The 13,151-nt window shown below is 57.3% G+C and overlaps 2 protein-coding genes across 2 annotated transcripts in view; both read left to right on the plus strand.

The window, feature by feature from the left end:
- Positions 1-10,037, plus strand: part of ADGRG1 (adhesion G protein-coupled receptor G1) — a 32,448-nt gene extending 22,411 nt beyond the window's left edge. The window contains 12 exon segments of the mRNA XM_032611988.1: positions 320-355; positions 357-389; positions 391-453; positions 806-922; positions 1,145-1,190; positions 1,449-1,552; positions 2,318-2,436; positions 4,380-4,599; positions 4,601-4,649; positions 5,750-5,858; positions 6,867-7,135; positions 8,567-10,037. Of these exon segments, the coding sequence (XP_032467879.1) occupies positions 320-355; positions 357-389; positions 391-453; positions 806-922; positions 1,145-1,190; positions 1,449-1,552; positions 2,318-2,436; positions 4,380-4,599; positions 4,601-4,649; positions 5,750-5,858; positions 6,867-7,135; positions 8,567-8,697 (1,296 nt within the window). The 3' untranslated portion in view covers positions 8,698-10,037.
- A 2,723-nt stretch (positions 10,038-12,760) lies between these two features.
- Positions 12,761-13,151, plus strand: part of ADGRG3 (adhesion G protein-coupled receptor G3) — a 30,986-nt gene continuing 30,595 nt past the window's right edge. Inside the window, exon 1 of the mRNA XM_032611993.1 lies at positions 12,761-12,918. The gene's annotated coding sequence lies outside the window, so the exon portion shown is untranslated. The remainder of the gene's footprint in view (positions 12,919-13,151) is intronic.

Consider the following 13,151-nt stretch of genomic DNA (forward strand, 5'->3'; position numbering starts at 1 on the left):
ACACCCTGCCTTCCTTATCCCCCAGCACCCAGGGAGCCATAGGCAGGGTCAGTGTCTGAAGCCCAGACACCAGAATACCATGTGATTCTCCCAGGCCCATTTGCCCCTGGGGCCCTGGGCTCTAACACCAAGGCACCCCAGCCAGCGCTGGTGCCAGGGAAAGGAGGGGTGAGAAGGGCTGTTGTGAGTCAGGCCTGGCTTCCTGAAGGAGGTGGGGCCTAGAGATGGCAGGCGTCCAGGAAGGCATGTGCTGGGGGGGATATGGGGGGGATCTGGAGGTCCACCTCTGGCTGAGCCCCAGTGGGACTCTGGTCTGCAGAGGGAGCAGAGTGAGATCCTGGAGTACTCGGTGCTGGCTGCCCCGTGAGCTCTTCCAGAAGACCAAGGGCCAGAGGCCAGGAGGCTGAGAAGAGACTCCTCCTGGTAGACTTCAGCAGCCAAGCCCTGTTCCAGGTATGGTGCTGTCGTCCTCGGGCCCTCCCCTGGGGGGAAAGCAGCTTCTGTCTGACGGAGAGGTGGAAGGGTAGGCATGGAGCCCAGCCCCTTCCTCCAAGAGTCCTTGTAAAGTCAGAAATCGGATAGCAACGTGCAGATCTCTCTGGGAGATTTAGACCTGGGAGAGTGTTATTCTCACTATGGTGTAAATGACTACCCTTGCAAGAATTTTTTTTCCAGAGGGAGACTCAAAATCTGGGAGCAATGTGCTGGGCAGAGACAGCAGTCTACAAGGTCTGGGGAACTTCTGAGCTTTTCTTCTCAGTCCTGAGCCCCCTCCCTACCTTCTTCCCCCACCCCATATACCTAGGACAAGAATTCCAGCCAGGTCTTGGGGGAGAAGGTCTTGGGTATCGTCGTGCAGAATACCAAAGTAGCCAACCTCTCGGAGCCCATGGTGCTCACCTTCCAGCACCAGCCACAGCCGGTGAGTGTGAGCAGAGCAACCAAGGACACGGGGTCCCCGTTGTCCGTGTCCTCCTGTCCCCCTCTCTTCTGAATCACTTGTCTTTAACAAAATGACTGACTGGCTGAGGACATCGGCCAGTCAGGTACAAAAGGGGTGGGGCCCTGGCACTGACTCCCTCAGCCTGGCTGGAAAGGAGTAGACTGTCGTGAGACCCACTCCCCTTCTTTCTTGTCCCTACAGAAGAATGTGACTCTACAGTGTGTATTCTGGGTTGAAGACCTGACATGTGAGTGTGGAGGGGCCTCTGAGCTGGGCAGGTACCTGGAGGCAGGTACCAGGGGGTCCTGGAAAGTGAGGGAGATGGAGTTAATCAAGGGGGACTTCCTGGAGGAAGGTGGGCTTTGAAGAGGGAGTGATGTCAGGCTAGGGATCTGCTGAGGGGAGCAAAGGCTCAGAAGAGTGATGCAGTCGTGCATTTGTGGGGTATAGTGGGGTGCTGGGGTGCTGGGCTTGATCTCAGAGCCCCATGCTGGCCCCTCCTCAGTGAGCAGCCCAGGGAGCTGGAGCAATGTGGGCTGTGAGACCATCAGGAGAGAGACGCAGACGTCCTGCCTCTGCAACCACCTGACCTACTTTGCAGTGCTGATGGTGCGTGGCCCCCTCCTTCCCTGCTCCCATACACAGGCCGGGTTCTTGCTGTGTGGCCGCCACTTCTCGCATATATGTCATCCATTCCTCACAACAAGCCCCGAGGTGACTCCTGTTGTTGTCCCATTTTATAGATAAGGAAACTGAGGCTCAGAGAGGTTAGGCAATTTACTCAAGTTCACACAGCTAGTAGTAAGTAAAAGAGCTGGTCTCTAAAGCCCTCGTTCTTTATTCCCAAAATTTGGTGCCTGATAAAAATGCAGGTTCCTGGTCCTAATCGAGGATTCTGATTCCACAGGGCTGGGGTGGGGCCAGGAGTATGTTTCTAAAGAGCCCTCAAGGGGATGCTGAGGCCCTTGTGATGGACTTCAGTGCCCCCGAGATCTCAGAATCTTTGTGTACGAGGCTCATTCTCCCCAAATCTCAGGACCCTAGCACCTGAGGGACCGGAGTGGTCTTCCAGCTCTCTCTGGGCATGGCGAGCTCACTGCCTCACAGGAAACTTATTTCTGTTTTGAATGCTACAGAAAAATAATTAGTGCCAGGACAGAAAAGGGATTCTCTGGCGGAGGGCTCTTGACCTTGGTGGGACAGGGATCTCCATTTGAGAATGGGGTGAAAAATGCACTCATGGGAGCACACTCAGCTCAGCTTGGGGGGCAGGTGTGGCCGTCCAGGGACCACGGGTTAGACCGCCATCTGGGCAAACCCTCAGTGTTGAGTTGGGGGCACTGAGGCCAGCCCTGACCTGCCTCGTGGACCCAGGTTACCTCTGTGGAAGTGGACGCCATACACAAGCACTACCTGACCCTCCTCTCCTATGTGGGCTGTGTCATCTCCGCCGTGGCCTGCATCCTCACCATCGCTGCCTACCTCTGCTCTAGGTAGGACCTGGGAGCAAGAGGGAAGGGGGCAGGGAGAACCTCCATTCCAGGCCCCCGGGCTGGGACCCCACGTTGAGGGAGACCCACCCTGGAGATTGGCCTGACCCCGAAACGTGTGTATAGTTGTGGAAGCCCTGGGAGGTGCAGCCAGCTGACCCCCAGGGGTGGCATTTCCTGCTCAGATCTGTGGTGTTTGGGTAACATAGCATTTCCGGTTTACATTAACTGCCAACATTTAAAATTGGGAGAGTTGACATAAGAATCTAGATTCCTGTCTTTGAATAACCAGATGTGCTACCGCTGGGGACACACGATAATATGACGGTGATGGTAATGATAATGGTGGACACTTACATCAAGCGGCCCACGTGCCACACACTGTTCTAAGTGCTTCACACGCGTGAACTTGGTTCATCCTCGCAAGGGCCCTATGGAAGAGTGCTCAGAGAGAGTAAGTGACTTGACTGAGGTCACACAGCGGGGAAGTGGTAGAAGCAGGCTTGAACCCAAGCAGGCTGGCTCCAGGCCCACAAGGCCCGGGTTAGCGGAGCTGCCTGGCAGTGGCCGCTGTGGACAGGTGGAGCCTCCAGCCCCTGTTCCCTAGTGTCTGTTTTGAGGCCAGATCCCCTGGCTCCATGGAGGCGTGTGTCACCCCAGTCGTTGGGGTGCCTGCTGAGAGAAGGGGCCGCCTTCGGTGGAGTGAAGAACGCCACCACCCACCCTCAGACCGGCTGTGTGTGGGGTCTGGATTGGCAGTGCTGGGCTCGGCCTAAACCGAGGTCCACCTGTAGTTGGGCCCTGGACCCGTCTGGGTGGAAGGGAGACATCCTTAGTTCTGCTGTAGAATGAAGACTTTTGGAGTGTGCTACTGTCCTTGCGGGGACCGGGGAGGGTAGAGCCGTGTGAAGGCGTGGCCACAGCTGCACACGTGGTGGGGCTGGAGCAGGCGATGAGGAGGGACGGCTGACAGGCTGAGTGGAGAGCTGGGGGTGAGGGCACAAGCCCCTCCCAGCACCTGCCCATTGATCACAAAAGTGCCCCAGGACAAAGGGACAGGAACCCTTAGGGACTGAGCACCTTATCTGTGCCGGATGCTTTGTATCAGTGTAACCCTCACGCCAACCCTGCGAGGGGGGCCGTCCTCCCACTTCACAGATGAGTACACTGAGGGGGAAGGGGATGGGGCCAGCCTAAGGTGGTGCCCCAAGTTAGGGGTAGGGTGGGCAGGGGGATCCAGGATGGTAGGTGTTCTCCTGCACTCTCTGGAGCAGGCAGTGGATGGTGCCAGGCGGACAGGAAGGCTGGGGACAGGAAGGCTGACAGTGCCCTGCGCCACACTGCATCTTGGGATGGGAGCAGGACGTGCACACACAGACTTGCAACCTCAAGGACACAGGCCAACAGCGTGGTGCTCACAGATGCAGAGTAGTGCAGACAGACAGGCAGGCGCAGAACATGGTGGCATGGATTCTCCAAAACAGCAAAAAATCCAGGTCGGTCCCTTCTGACTTTGGGAGCATCTGGTTGATTGTAGTGGCTGATTTGTCTTCCTCGCTGTGTCTTGGTTAAATCTGCCGTTAGATGCACACACGGTGCCTGAGCCTGTGGGTGTTGGACACATGGAAGGGTGCACGGGGACAGAGCCTAGCTGTAGCCACGGGAGCCGTGTGTGTGTGTGTTGTGTGTGTGTGTGTGTGTGTGTGTGTGTGTGTGTGTGTGTGTGCGCGCGCGCGCACGCGTAGCCTGGGAAGGCTGCCTGGAGGAGGAGGGGTGGGCGGGCATACCTCCCACCTCCCACCTCCCACCTCCCACCTCCCACCTCCCACCTCCCACCTCCCACCTCCCACCTCCCACCTCCCACCTCCCACCTCCCACCTCCCTGCCTTCCCACGCTGGCCACCAGAGTGACCCTGCCTGCCCTACCTCCACCCTCCCCTGTGCAGGAGGAAGTCTAGGGATTACACCGTCAAGGTGCACATGAACCTGCTGCTGGCCGTCTTCCTGCTGGATGTGAGCTTCCTGCTCAGCGAGCCGGTGGCCCTGGCAGGCTCCGAGGCTGCCTGCCGCGCCAGCGCCATCTTTCTGCACTTCTCCCTGCTCGCCTGCCTCTCCTGGATGGGCCTCGAGGGCTACAACCTCTACCGACTCGTGGTCGAGGTCTTCGGGCACCTATGTGCCAGGCTACCTGCTCAAGCTGGGCATCGTGGGCTGGGGTGAGTTGGTCCAGGGGGTTGGTGGGCCCCCCAGACCTGCCTTTTCCTCTTGGTTTCTGGCAAAACATGGGCACTTGGTTCCACTTCTCCACCTACCCCTCTGACCATTCCCTCACTGCTTCCTTCACTCACCCATCCTCAGGGGTTGTTTACCTTGGCTAGGTCAAGGTCCTCTTTAGGAAGATGAGGTGATGAGCCCTGTCTCCGAGAAACGCTTACATATTCTCTACATCAGTCACTCTTTTACAAGTGGGCTTTGCAGACGGAGCCACCGTGTGTGGATGTGCAGGTTGTGCACTGCTCAAAGGCACCCAGTTGTGGATGAGTGGGGCCGTAATTCAGTCCTCACCTGATTCACCCAGGCTCATGGTGGCCCTGCCTGTGGATCCCCATGAACCTCAGGTAACAGGTTCCCCGTGGCTCTGGTATTTGTTCTTGGCCAACAGCAACCCAGTTCACCTGTGGCCCAGACCTCTCTTTTGTCAGACCTGGAGGCCCAGGGGCACACACCGCAAGTCCTTGAACATTGCACAGGCCCACCAACCTCCACATGTCCCCGACCCCAACTTGCTGCTCCTCCCGTGTTTCTCATTCAGCCCTTTCTTGATTCACTTCATTGATTTACATGAAATTCCTTCAGAGTTGGTTCTTCGTCAAAAACCAGGTGTTTGGTGGTGGGCAACCCTTCCAGGGAGCTCTCAGTCTCTGCCTCATGGACAAGGTCGAGGCCCAGGGCTGACATCCCCTCGGGGTATAACTCTAGATGTCCCCTGTTGAACTGTCCTCCACCCCGCCAATGTCCTGTCTGCTCCTCCAGTCTCTCCTTGTGACAGCCAGCCCCTCAGCAGGGAACTGCAGGCCCTTTCCCCTAGGGGGCCCCAGGATGCTGAGGGTGCAGGGGTAAGGGCAGGGGAGATGGGCTCCCTTTATGAGAAACCAGAACTGGAAAGGAGAAAGGTGGGTCCGAGCTTGGGGGACCTGCCCCAGATGGGGCTGGGTGAACTCTGGGACCACAGGTCTGAGAGGGGGTCTCACCAGAGGGAAGGGGAGGGCAGGCCTCAGAGGGTGGGAGATGGAGCTCCATGCTTTGTTGCCTGCAGGCTTTCCCATCTTCCTGGTGACGTTGGTGGCACTGGTGGATGTGAACAACTACGGCCCCATCATCCTAGCTGTGCACAGGACCCCAGAGAGTGTCATCTACCCTTCCATGTGAGTGGCTTGTGCAGTGGGGGCAGGAAGGTGGGCCTCATGGTGCAGAGGTCAGAGAGTAGCCTGGGCCCAGGTCACGCTGACCAGGAGACTCCTGGGTGCCAAGCTGCTGCGGGTATTGGGGTGACCCTTTTCTCAGGGAGGGTGAGAACGGGCCTGGATCTGCCAGTCACTTGCCAGATGACCTTACACAGGTCCTAGCCCCTCTCTGGGCCTCAGTTTCCCCACTTGCGAGTGGGAGTATGAGTTGGAGCAGCTGAGCCTCCAGCATGTTCCTTTGCTGCACCCTTCTGTCTTCTTCCCATGGAAAAATGGAAAGGCCAAGGCCCAGAGAAGGCAGGAATCCACACCACGCTGCTCCAAGGCACCCAGCTGCGGGACGAGTGGGGCTGAAATCCAGTCCTCCTCCACTCACCTAATTCACCCAGGCTGGTGGTGGCCTGGCCTGTGTGTCCCCCTGAACCAGACTAGAATCCAGGGCTCCTGAGCCCTAGGCTAGGAAGGAACCCTTTCCATTCCTTCAATGTTTGGAAAATTTCAGTTGATTTTGCCTCACTTTGTGCCATCTGTATTATTATTTGTTTAATTTTTTTCTTTAAATCATCTGGCTTGTTAAATGTATTTTTTAAAAAATTACATCAACTATAAATGGGAAATAAGCATTACTTGTCATAAACAGTGAGTAGTCATGAAAGCAAACACCGGAACAAGGAAACCCTGGTACTAAATTCTTGATGAAAGCAGTGAGCCTAAAGTCTGGCTTTTTTTGAAAAGGGAGACTAGCAAGTGTTAGAAGTGTTAAAAACGTTTTAGGACCAAATTAAGTCTTTCTCTTGACTACAGAGAAGGAATAAAGGAGAATTGAAAGGAGAGTGGCTTTTTGGCCCTTGAGTCAGTGGTGTTTAAAGCAGCTGCCCTGTACTCGGGCTCACTGTGGTGCTTGCCCAGGGCCCAGGAAGCACCGTGCCAGCCCGGCCTTGCAATGAGCCTTCGTGCCCTTGCCCATAGGTGCTGGATCCGGGACTCCTTGGTCAGCCACGTCACCAACCTGGGCCTCTTCAGCCTGGTGTTTCTGTTCAACGTGGCCATGCTGGGCACGATGGTGGTACAGATTGTGAGGCTGCGCCCACACGCCCAGAAGTGGCCCCACGTGCTGACCCTGCTGGGTCTCAGTCTGGTCCTCGGCCTGCCCTGGGCCTTGGTCTTCTTCTCCTTTGCTTCTGGCACCTTCCAGCTTGTGGTCCTCTACTTTTTCAGCATCATCACCTCCTTCCAAGGTAGGCATGGGGAAAAGCCCACCCCCTGGCCCAGGCAGGGTGCCCATACATAGAGAACAGACCAGGGAAGGGATGACCCAGATGACCTGAAGGGCCTTCTTTGGACCTCAGCCTTCCCATTCGTAAAATGGGGGCATCCAGGCCATAGTTGACAAGTCTTTGTTGAGTACTTATAGTGCACAGGCCCTGTGTTAAGCCCTAGTGCTGTAGTTGTGAACTGGTCGGGCAAGGGCCTTTTGCTTCCACAGAGCTCATCTCTACTGGGAAGGCCAGGTGTGACAAGCAAGGTCACAGACATCAAAGGGCATCTAGGAGAGGAGGGAAGTAATAGTGGGCAATGTGATGGACAGTCTGAGCTTGGGTGGGGGCACTTGGGGGAGGGAAGCCTCTCTGTATAGGAGACATTTGAAGACAGCAGAAGGATCCAGCCATGGAGAGATCAAGGGCCCGTTACTCCAAGTGTGTTTCTCAGACCAGCAGCATCAGCATTGTTAGGAGCTTGTTACAAACACAGACTCTGGCCCACCCCAGACCTGCCGAGTCAGAATCCTCCTTGTAACAGACGCCCAGGGGATGCAGCGCACGTTACAGGCTGAGGAGACCTGGTCTAGGGGTGGAGTGCTCCAGGCAGAGGGAGAAGCATGAGCAAAGGTCTTGAGGCTAGAACTAGGTTGTGTTGGAAGAATAGTGAGGTGCACGGCTAAGGAGTAGTGGGGGGGGGAGGGGAGGGGAGCAGAGGGGCTGGATCATGAGGGCCTGGCTTGATGCCATCAGGGTCCCTTCCTGCTCTACCTGCACCCCTCTACCCCCGCCCCCCAACATCTCACACATACACACACACACATATACACACACACCTACCTTTGTTTTTGGCCATGCTGGGTAGGGAGGAGCCCTTGCCTTCCCTGTTTTCCTGCCTAAGTCCTCCCCATTGCATGGGGTCCCCCATGCAATGGGAGTGGTGTGTGAGGGAGGTGAGTCTTTGTTTTCTCATCTGTGAAGTGAAGGGGACTCTGTAGGGATTATAAATGATGCCCATAAATTCACACATTTACTGAGCTATTAATAAATCACAGTATTATGATTTGGGGAGGAGCATATCACATGGTACCTAAGCAGGTGGGCTCTGGAGGCTGACCACTGCTGCTTGACTCCTGGCTCAGCCAAGCCCCTTATCTTCATGGGCCTCTGTCTCCTCATTTGTAAAACAGAATAGTAATGATGAGGTCTGATCTCAAGGAACCTGGAGAGAATAAAGTGAGATGATGTACAGGGCATTGCCCAGTGCCTGGCGCATAGTAGGTGCTCCTGGGATCGCATCGGTGTGGGGAACCTGTGTAGGGAGGAGGGCAGGGGCAGATCTGGGTCAAAGGAAGGGAGCGGGGTTGGGCTGGGGCTGCCCCCAGCCTCTGAGCCCTGTGCCCCCCACAGGCTTCCTCATCTTCCTCTGGTACTGGTCCATGCGCCTGCAGGCCCGGGGTGGGCCCTCCCCTCTGAAGAGCAGCTCGGACAGTACCAGGCTCCCTATCAGCTCGGGCAGCACCTCGTCCAGCCGCATCTAGGCCGCCAGCCCCCCGCCGATGTGAGGAAGCAGAGTTGCGGTCTCTCTTCACTGCTGCTTGCAGCCCCTGCAGCCAGGCCAAGCCAGCCGGAGACTTGAGAAGGCCCAAGGACCTCCGAAGGATGGGGCTGTTGCCATGGCAGCCAGACTCCCAAGCTGGGCCTTCTGAATTGGCCGGGGGGCTACTTGCCTCTTGGGTCCAGCTCAGGGGGCTCAAGGCTGGTCTTAATGCACCACCACTGGACTGGCCCTCATGGCTGGAATCTGCAGGACTTGGACCTTGGAGGCTGGTGGCATCCTTGGCCCTGTGCCCCAGCCCAGGACAGGAATGTGCCATAGCTGTTCTGTCTCTGGTGATCACCATGAGGGCACTTTGTAGCCCCTGTCATTTTAATCTAAGGATGGCCCGCAGGGGAAACGAGTTGGGGCAGAGCTTTGAGCCAGACCCCTGGAGGAGGAGCATTCCCTCCCTGGAGCATAATGACAGCCCAGGGAGGGAGCCGGGCTGTCGTTATGCTAGCCCTCTGAGCCCAGGGCCATCACCCTTTGTCAGCCTCCCCAGCCCTCCCTCTCCCCTTCCTGGTCCTCCCTCTCCTTGGACCTCCTTAGCCCTCCACTCACAGCCCGGAGTCCCCAATTCCAATGCTGGATTTTGGGTAGTGGTTCCCAAGAGCTACCTGGTGCCTACTGTAAACCTTTATCTACTGCATGGGCATTTGCCTGCCCCTGACTTGACTTAGTATAAACGTTCTGGGCTGGGCTAGGCCCATCTTCCCATCTGGGCGTCTCCACAGCTGCATCACCCTAGCTCACCACTGCCAAGCCGACACCTCACAGGGGCCCGCAGCCTCTCCCGAAGCCCTCTTGTGGCAAGAACTGTGGAATGTAGCAGTCCAAATTTGTTTCCACCCCAGCATTCCAAAGACTGAGACGCGCCTCCCCTGGTGTTGCTTGTAGAGCCTGACATGCTCTGTAGAACCCCTGCCGATGATCTTGAGCACACCTCGCAGCCCATCACGGTTAATTCTGTTGGACACAGGTGGCCAGACCTGGTCGCTTCCCCTGCGAGCTCTCAGTCTAATGTGGGAGGCATGCATGAGACAAGAACTCTTAGAGGTACAGGCACAGAGTTGGGGGAGCCCTCATTCCTGGCTGGGACTCCAGGAAGGCTTCCTGTAGGAGGCAGCATTTGATCTGGCTCTCAGCCTTAAAGATGGGGAGGATTTTCTTTGTAATTACCAGTTCATTTGTCTTTTCATATTAAAAAGATCGTAGAGAATTTGGAAGCTGTAGAAGAGTACATAGAAAAAATAAAAATCAGCTGTTATCGCCTAACCAACCGCAGCAAGAATTTCCTTCTGAGCTTTTTCCTGTGCTTCTCTTAAGAATCAATGATAAAAAACACCTGGGGGCCAATCAGGAAACATGAACAAGAGAAGAGGGCCATGTGTGAAAGACATCTGCTGGAAACGTTGTCAGGGCAAAGGTGGGGGGAGGAATGGCAACTGGGTGTCAGTGCTGGGGGAGCTGCGCGTGGTCTGTGGTGAACTGAAGGTTACGAGCCCCACACAGAGGATGCAGCTGCTGCTCCGCTGCAGCCAGTCGCCACCTCGGAGGGTTGAAGGCCCGCGTAGCCAGACTGCCTGCCTTTTATGACAAATAAGAAATCCAGATCGTGCTGGTGTAAAATCCCCTGGTTTAAAAAAACTTGACTAATCCAAAATGTTCTCTGGTCAAAGAAATCACGTCTGAGGGCTGAATTCAGCCCTTGGCTGGTCGCGGGACCTGTGTAACCAGTTTATTGCCCGGTGTGAAGTGGACGGGCTGCAAGAATGAAACGACTGGACTTTTCTTCCATCGCTGCCTTACAAACTTGTCCCGGCAAATTTCTCCTCTCCATCCTGTGACACAGGTGAGGCAGGTCAAATAAGTTTCTGTCCCCCTTCAGTTATGGGAGCAGTCTTGTTCGATCACGGCTCTCAGTGTCCAGGTCTAAAGGTCCAGCACAGGTCCAGCCCAGGCCCACACCTGAGCCTTCCGCCCCTGCAGTCTCCTCCCTCCTCTCCTGGCTGCTCTGGGGGGAGCGCAGGCTGGGGAAAGAGGCAACTCTCTGGAGTTGGACGGGAGGGGTGTGAAGTGCCTTGGTGGCTAGGAGTGGGCTGGCAGTGGTGTGATGAGCGTGAATGTGGGATCTTTGGGGACCTGCAGGGACCTTGGCACATGGGAACCCCCTGCCTCTCTTCCAACCCCTCCTCCTGCTGCTTCCATCGGCCTCTGCCTCCACCTTCTCCAGGTGGTGGGCTTCTCTTGTGCCCTAACCCCTGAGGACAAACCTTCCCCACAGTGTCCCGGTTGAGCAGCTGGGTGGGATCAGAGCCAGCTCCGCTCTCAGAGACCTCTCTCAGGTCTCTCAGACCCCCATCACTTGGCTAGACCTGAGGGGATACCTACCCCATCCTCAGGGAAGGAAGGGACCCAGCCCCCTCCCCTGGGTAGGTGGGACTCCCCTCAAATTCTCCCACTTCAAAGAGCTCTCTTGACACCTACTTTCTGTTTCGGAGGGCAGCTCAGGTAGTGGGGCTGGGGTGCTGGGTCGGGTCCCATCCTCCCGTGACCCGCCCTGCACGGGCCACCTGACAGCTCCGTGCTGCTCCTTGACACCGATGGTTCTTATCATGTGCTTCTCTGGGCTGTGGGACTTTGGACAATAGGACCACTCTTCCCACCAGGACGTAGCCAGGTTTGTTTCCCCTTTGGAGTGGGAAATGGATTGGAGTGGCCAGGGTGTGAGTGCTGGCCAGGCCTGGCCAGAGTACTAGAGGCCTCGCACCTGGAGACAGGTGCCCACCTGGAGCCGTATGGACAAGCTGGGGGTGGGAGGTGGCAGAAGGGGAAGGTTTCCCCTGGAATTTAGCGGTCCCAGGGCTCCAAGTGGCCCCAGGCCAATCCCCAGCCCCCGTGGGGCCCAGGAGAGGTGACCCTCCCTCTGGCTCTGCTGGACCCTCCCTTATCATTTTGCCAAGTCCCCGGTTCTGTCTTCCCAGGTGTGCTGCACACGATCTGGGTCCTGGTCTGCAGGTCTCCAGCCTCTTCATTACAAACGGGCATCCATGAGCCCCTCTGGAGGGCCCAGGGGCCGGGTGGGTCTCCAGTGATGGGCCTAGCAGGTCACAGTTCACAAAGCCATCCACCCTCTCCCCTTGCCGGGACATGCGGCTGGGTGGGAGGAGGGGCATTCACCCTCCCAGCCTTCCCTGCAGAGGAAGTGCCTGGGGCCCATGTCAGATTCCCACCTGCTGCCCAGGCCCCATGAGTGGCCCTGACCCTCCCCAGGCCCAGAGGGCCTAGCAGGAAACTGAGTCCTGTCCGGACACTGTGTGGGAGGAAGGGGAAATAGAGGCCAGTCAGGGCTGGGCGGGTCCCCATTAGACCCCAGGGTGGAGCAGGGCCAGCTCTGACGGTGTGGCCCTGAGAGCGGATGCCGGTGATGATGTACTTCCTCGGCGGAGCGCCCTTCACCTTCTGATCTCGAGGTAGCCGGCCAAGGGCCCTGACCTCATCCACATGGCTTCCTTGGGGCCACCACAGTGGGGGCCTCGCTGGTCAGCCCTTCCCCTGCCTACATACTGCACCCCATATGTGTTTGCTGCCCCACTTCCCGTCTGGGCCACCCGTGACCCGCTGGTGATGGTGATGCAAATTTCACAGTACTGATAATCACGATAGTGATAACAATGGCCACGCTCACTGACTGCGCAATTCCACGGGCATCAGCTCAGGAGTTCTCCCCATGCCTCCTGAGAAACCTGGCTCCTTAGCAGAGGTCGGCTCACGCAAACGGGCCGCCAGGAAGTGGCCAGGACAGATGTCAGCCCAGGCCCGGCCAACCCCCAGGGCCCACGCTCCTGTCCCCAGCCATCCTGCCCCTCCTGTTATTCAGTCTGCTGGGTGGGGGGGCAGGGCCTCCAGGCCAGACTCCTCCTCTCCTTCCAGGACCCCAGCAGGCGTGGGCTTGAGCCTGGTCTTGTTCAAATCACAGGCATGAATGAGGGAGTGCAAACACTCCACATCTTCATCCGCATCCCTATAGCCAGGCCCTGCGCCCACCGGTCTCCTCAAACCCCAACACAGCCCTGGGGGGCAGCCGCACTGCTATATGCGCTTTACAGAGGAGGAAACTGAGGCTCAGAGAGGCCCCCAGCTTGTGAAAGGAGGATCTGAGGTAAGGATTCCTGACTCCAAAGCCTGGGCTCGCCGTCACTCCCCAGGGGCCTGCTTGGGTGCAGAGGCCTCTGTGGCCGCTGAACCCCAGCCCCGCAGCACCCATCCCGACGAGGCCTTGGGAGCAGCATCCCTGGGTGGGTTCAGCAGCTCCTGCCGAGTCGGGCCCACTCTGCAGGTGGTCATGGGGCGGGGTGAGACTAGGAACACTGCCCGGTTGCACACCCTCACCTT

The sequence above is a fragment of the Phocoena sinus genome, chromosome 19 (genome assembly GCF_008692025.1).
Source record: "Phocoena sinus isolate mPhoSin1 chromosome 19, mPhoSin1.pri, whole genome shotgun sequence".
NCBI lineage: Eukaryota > Metazoa > Chordata > Mammalia > Artiodactyla > Phocoenidae > Phocoena > Phocoena sinus.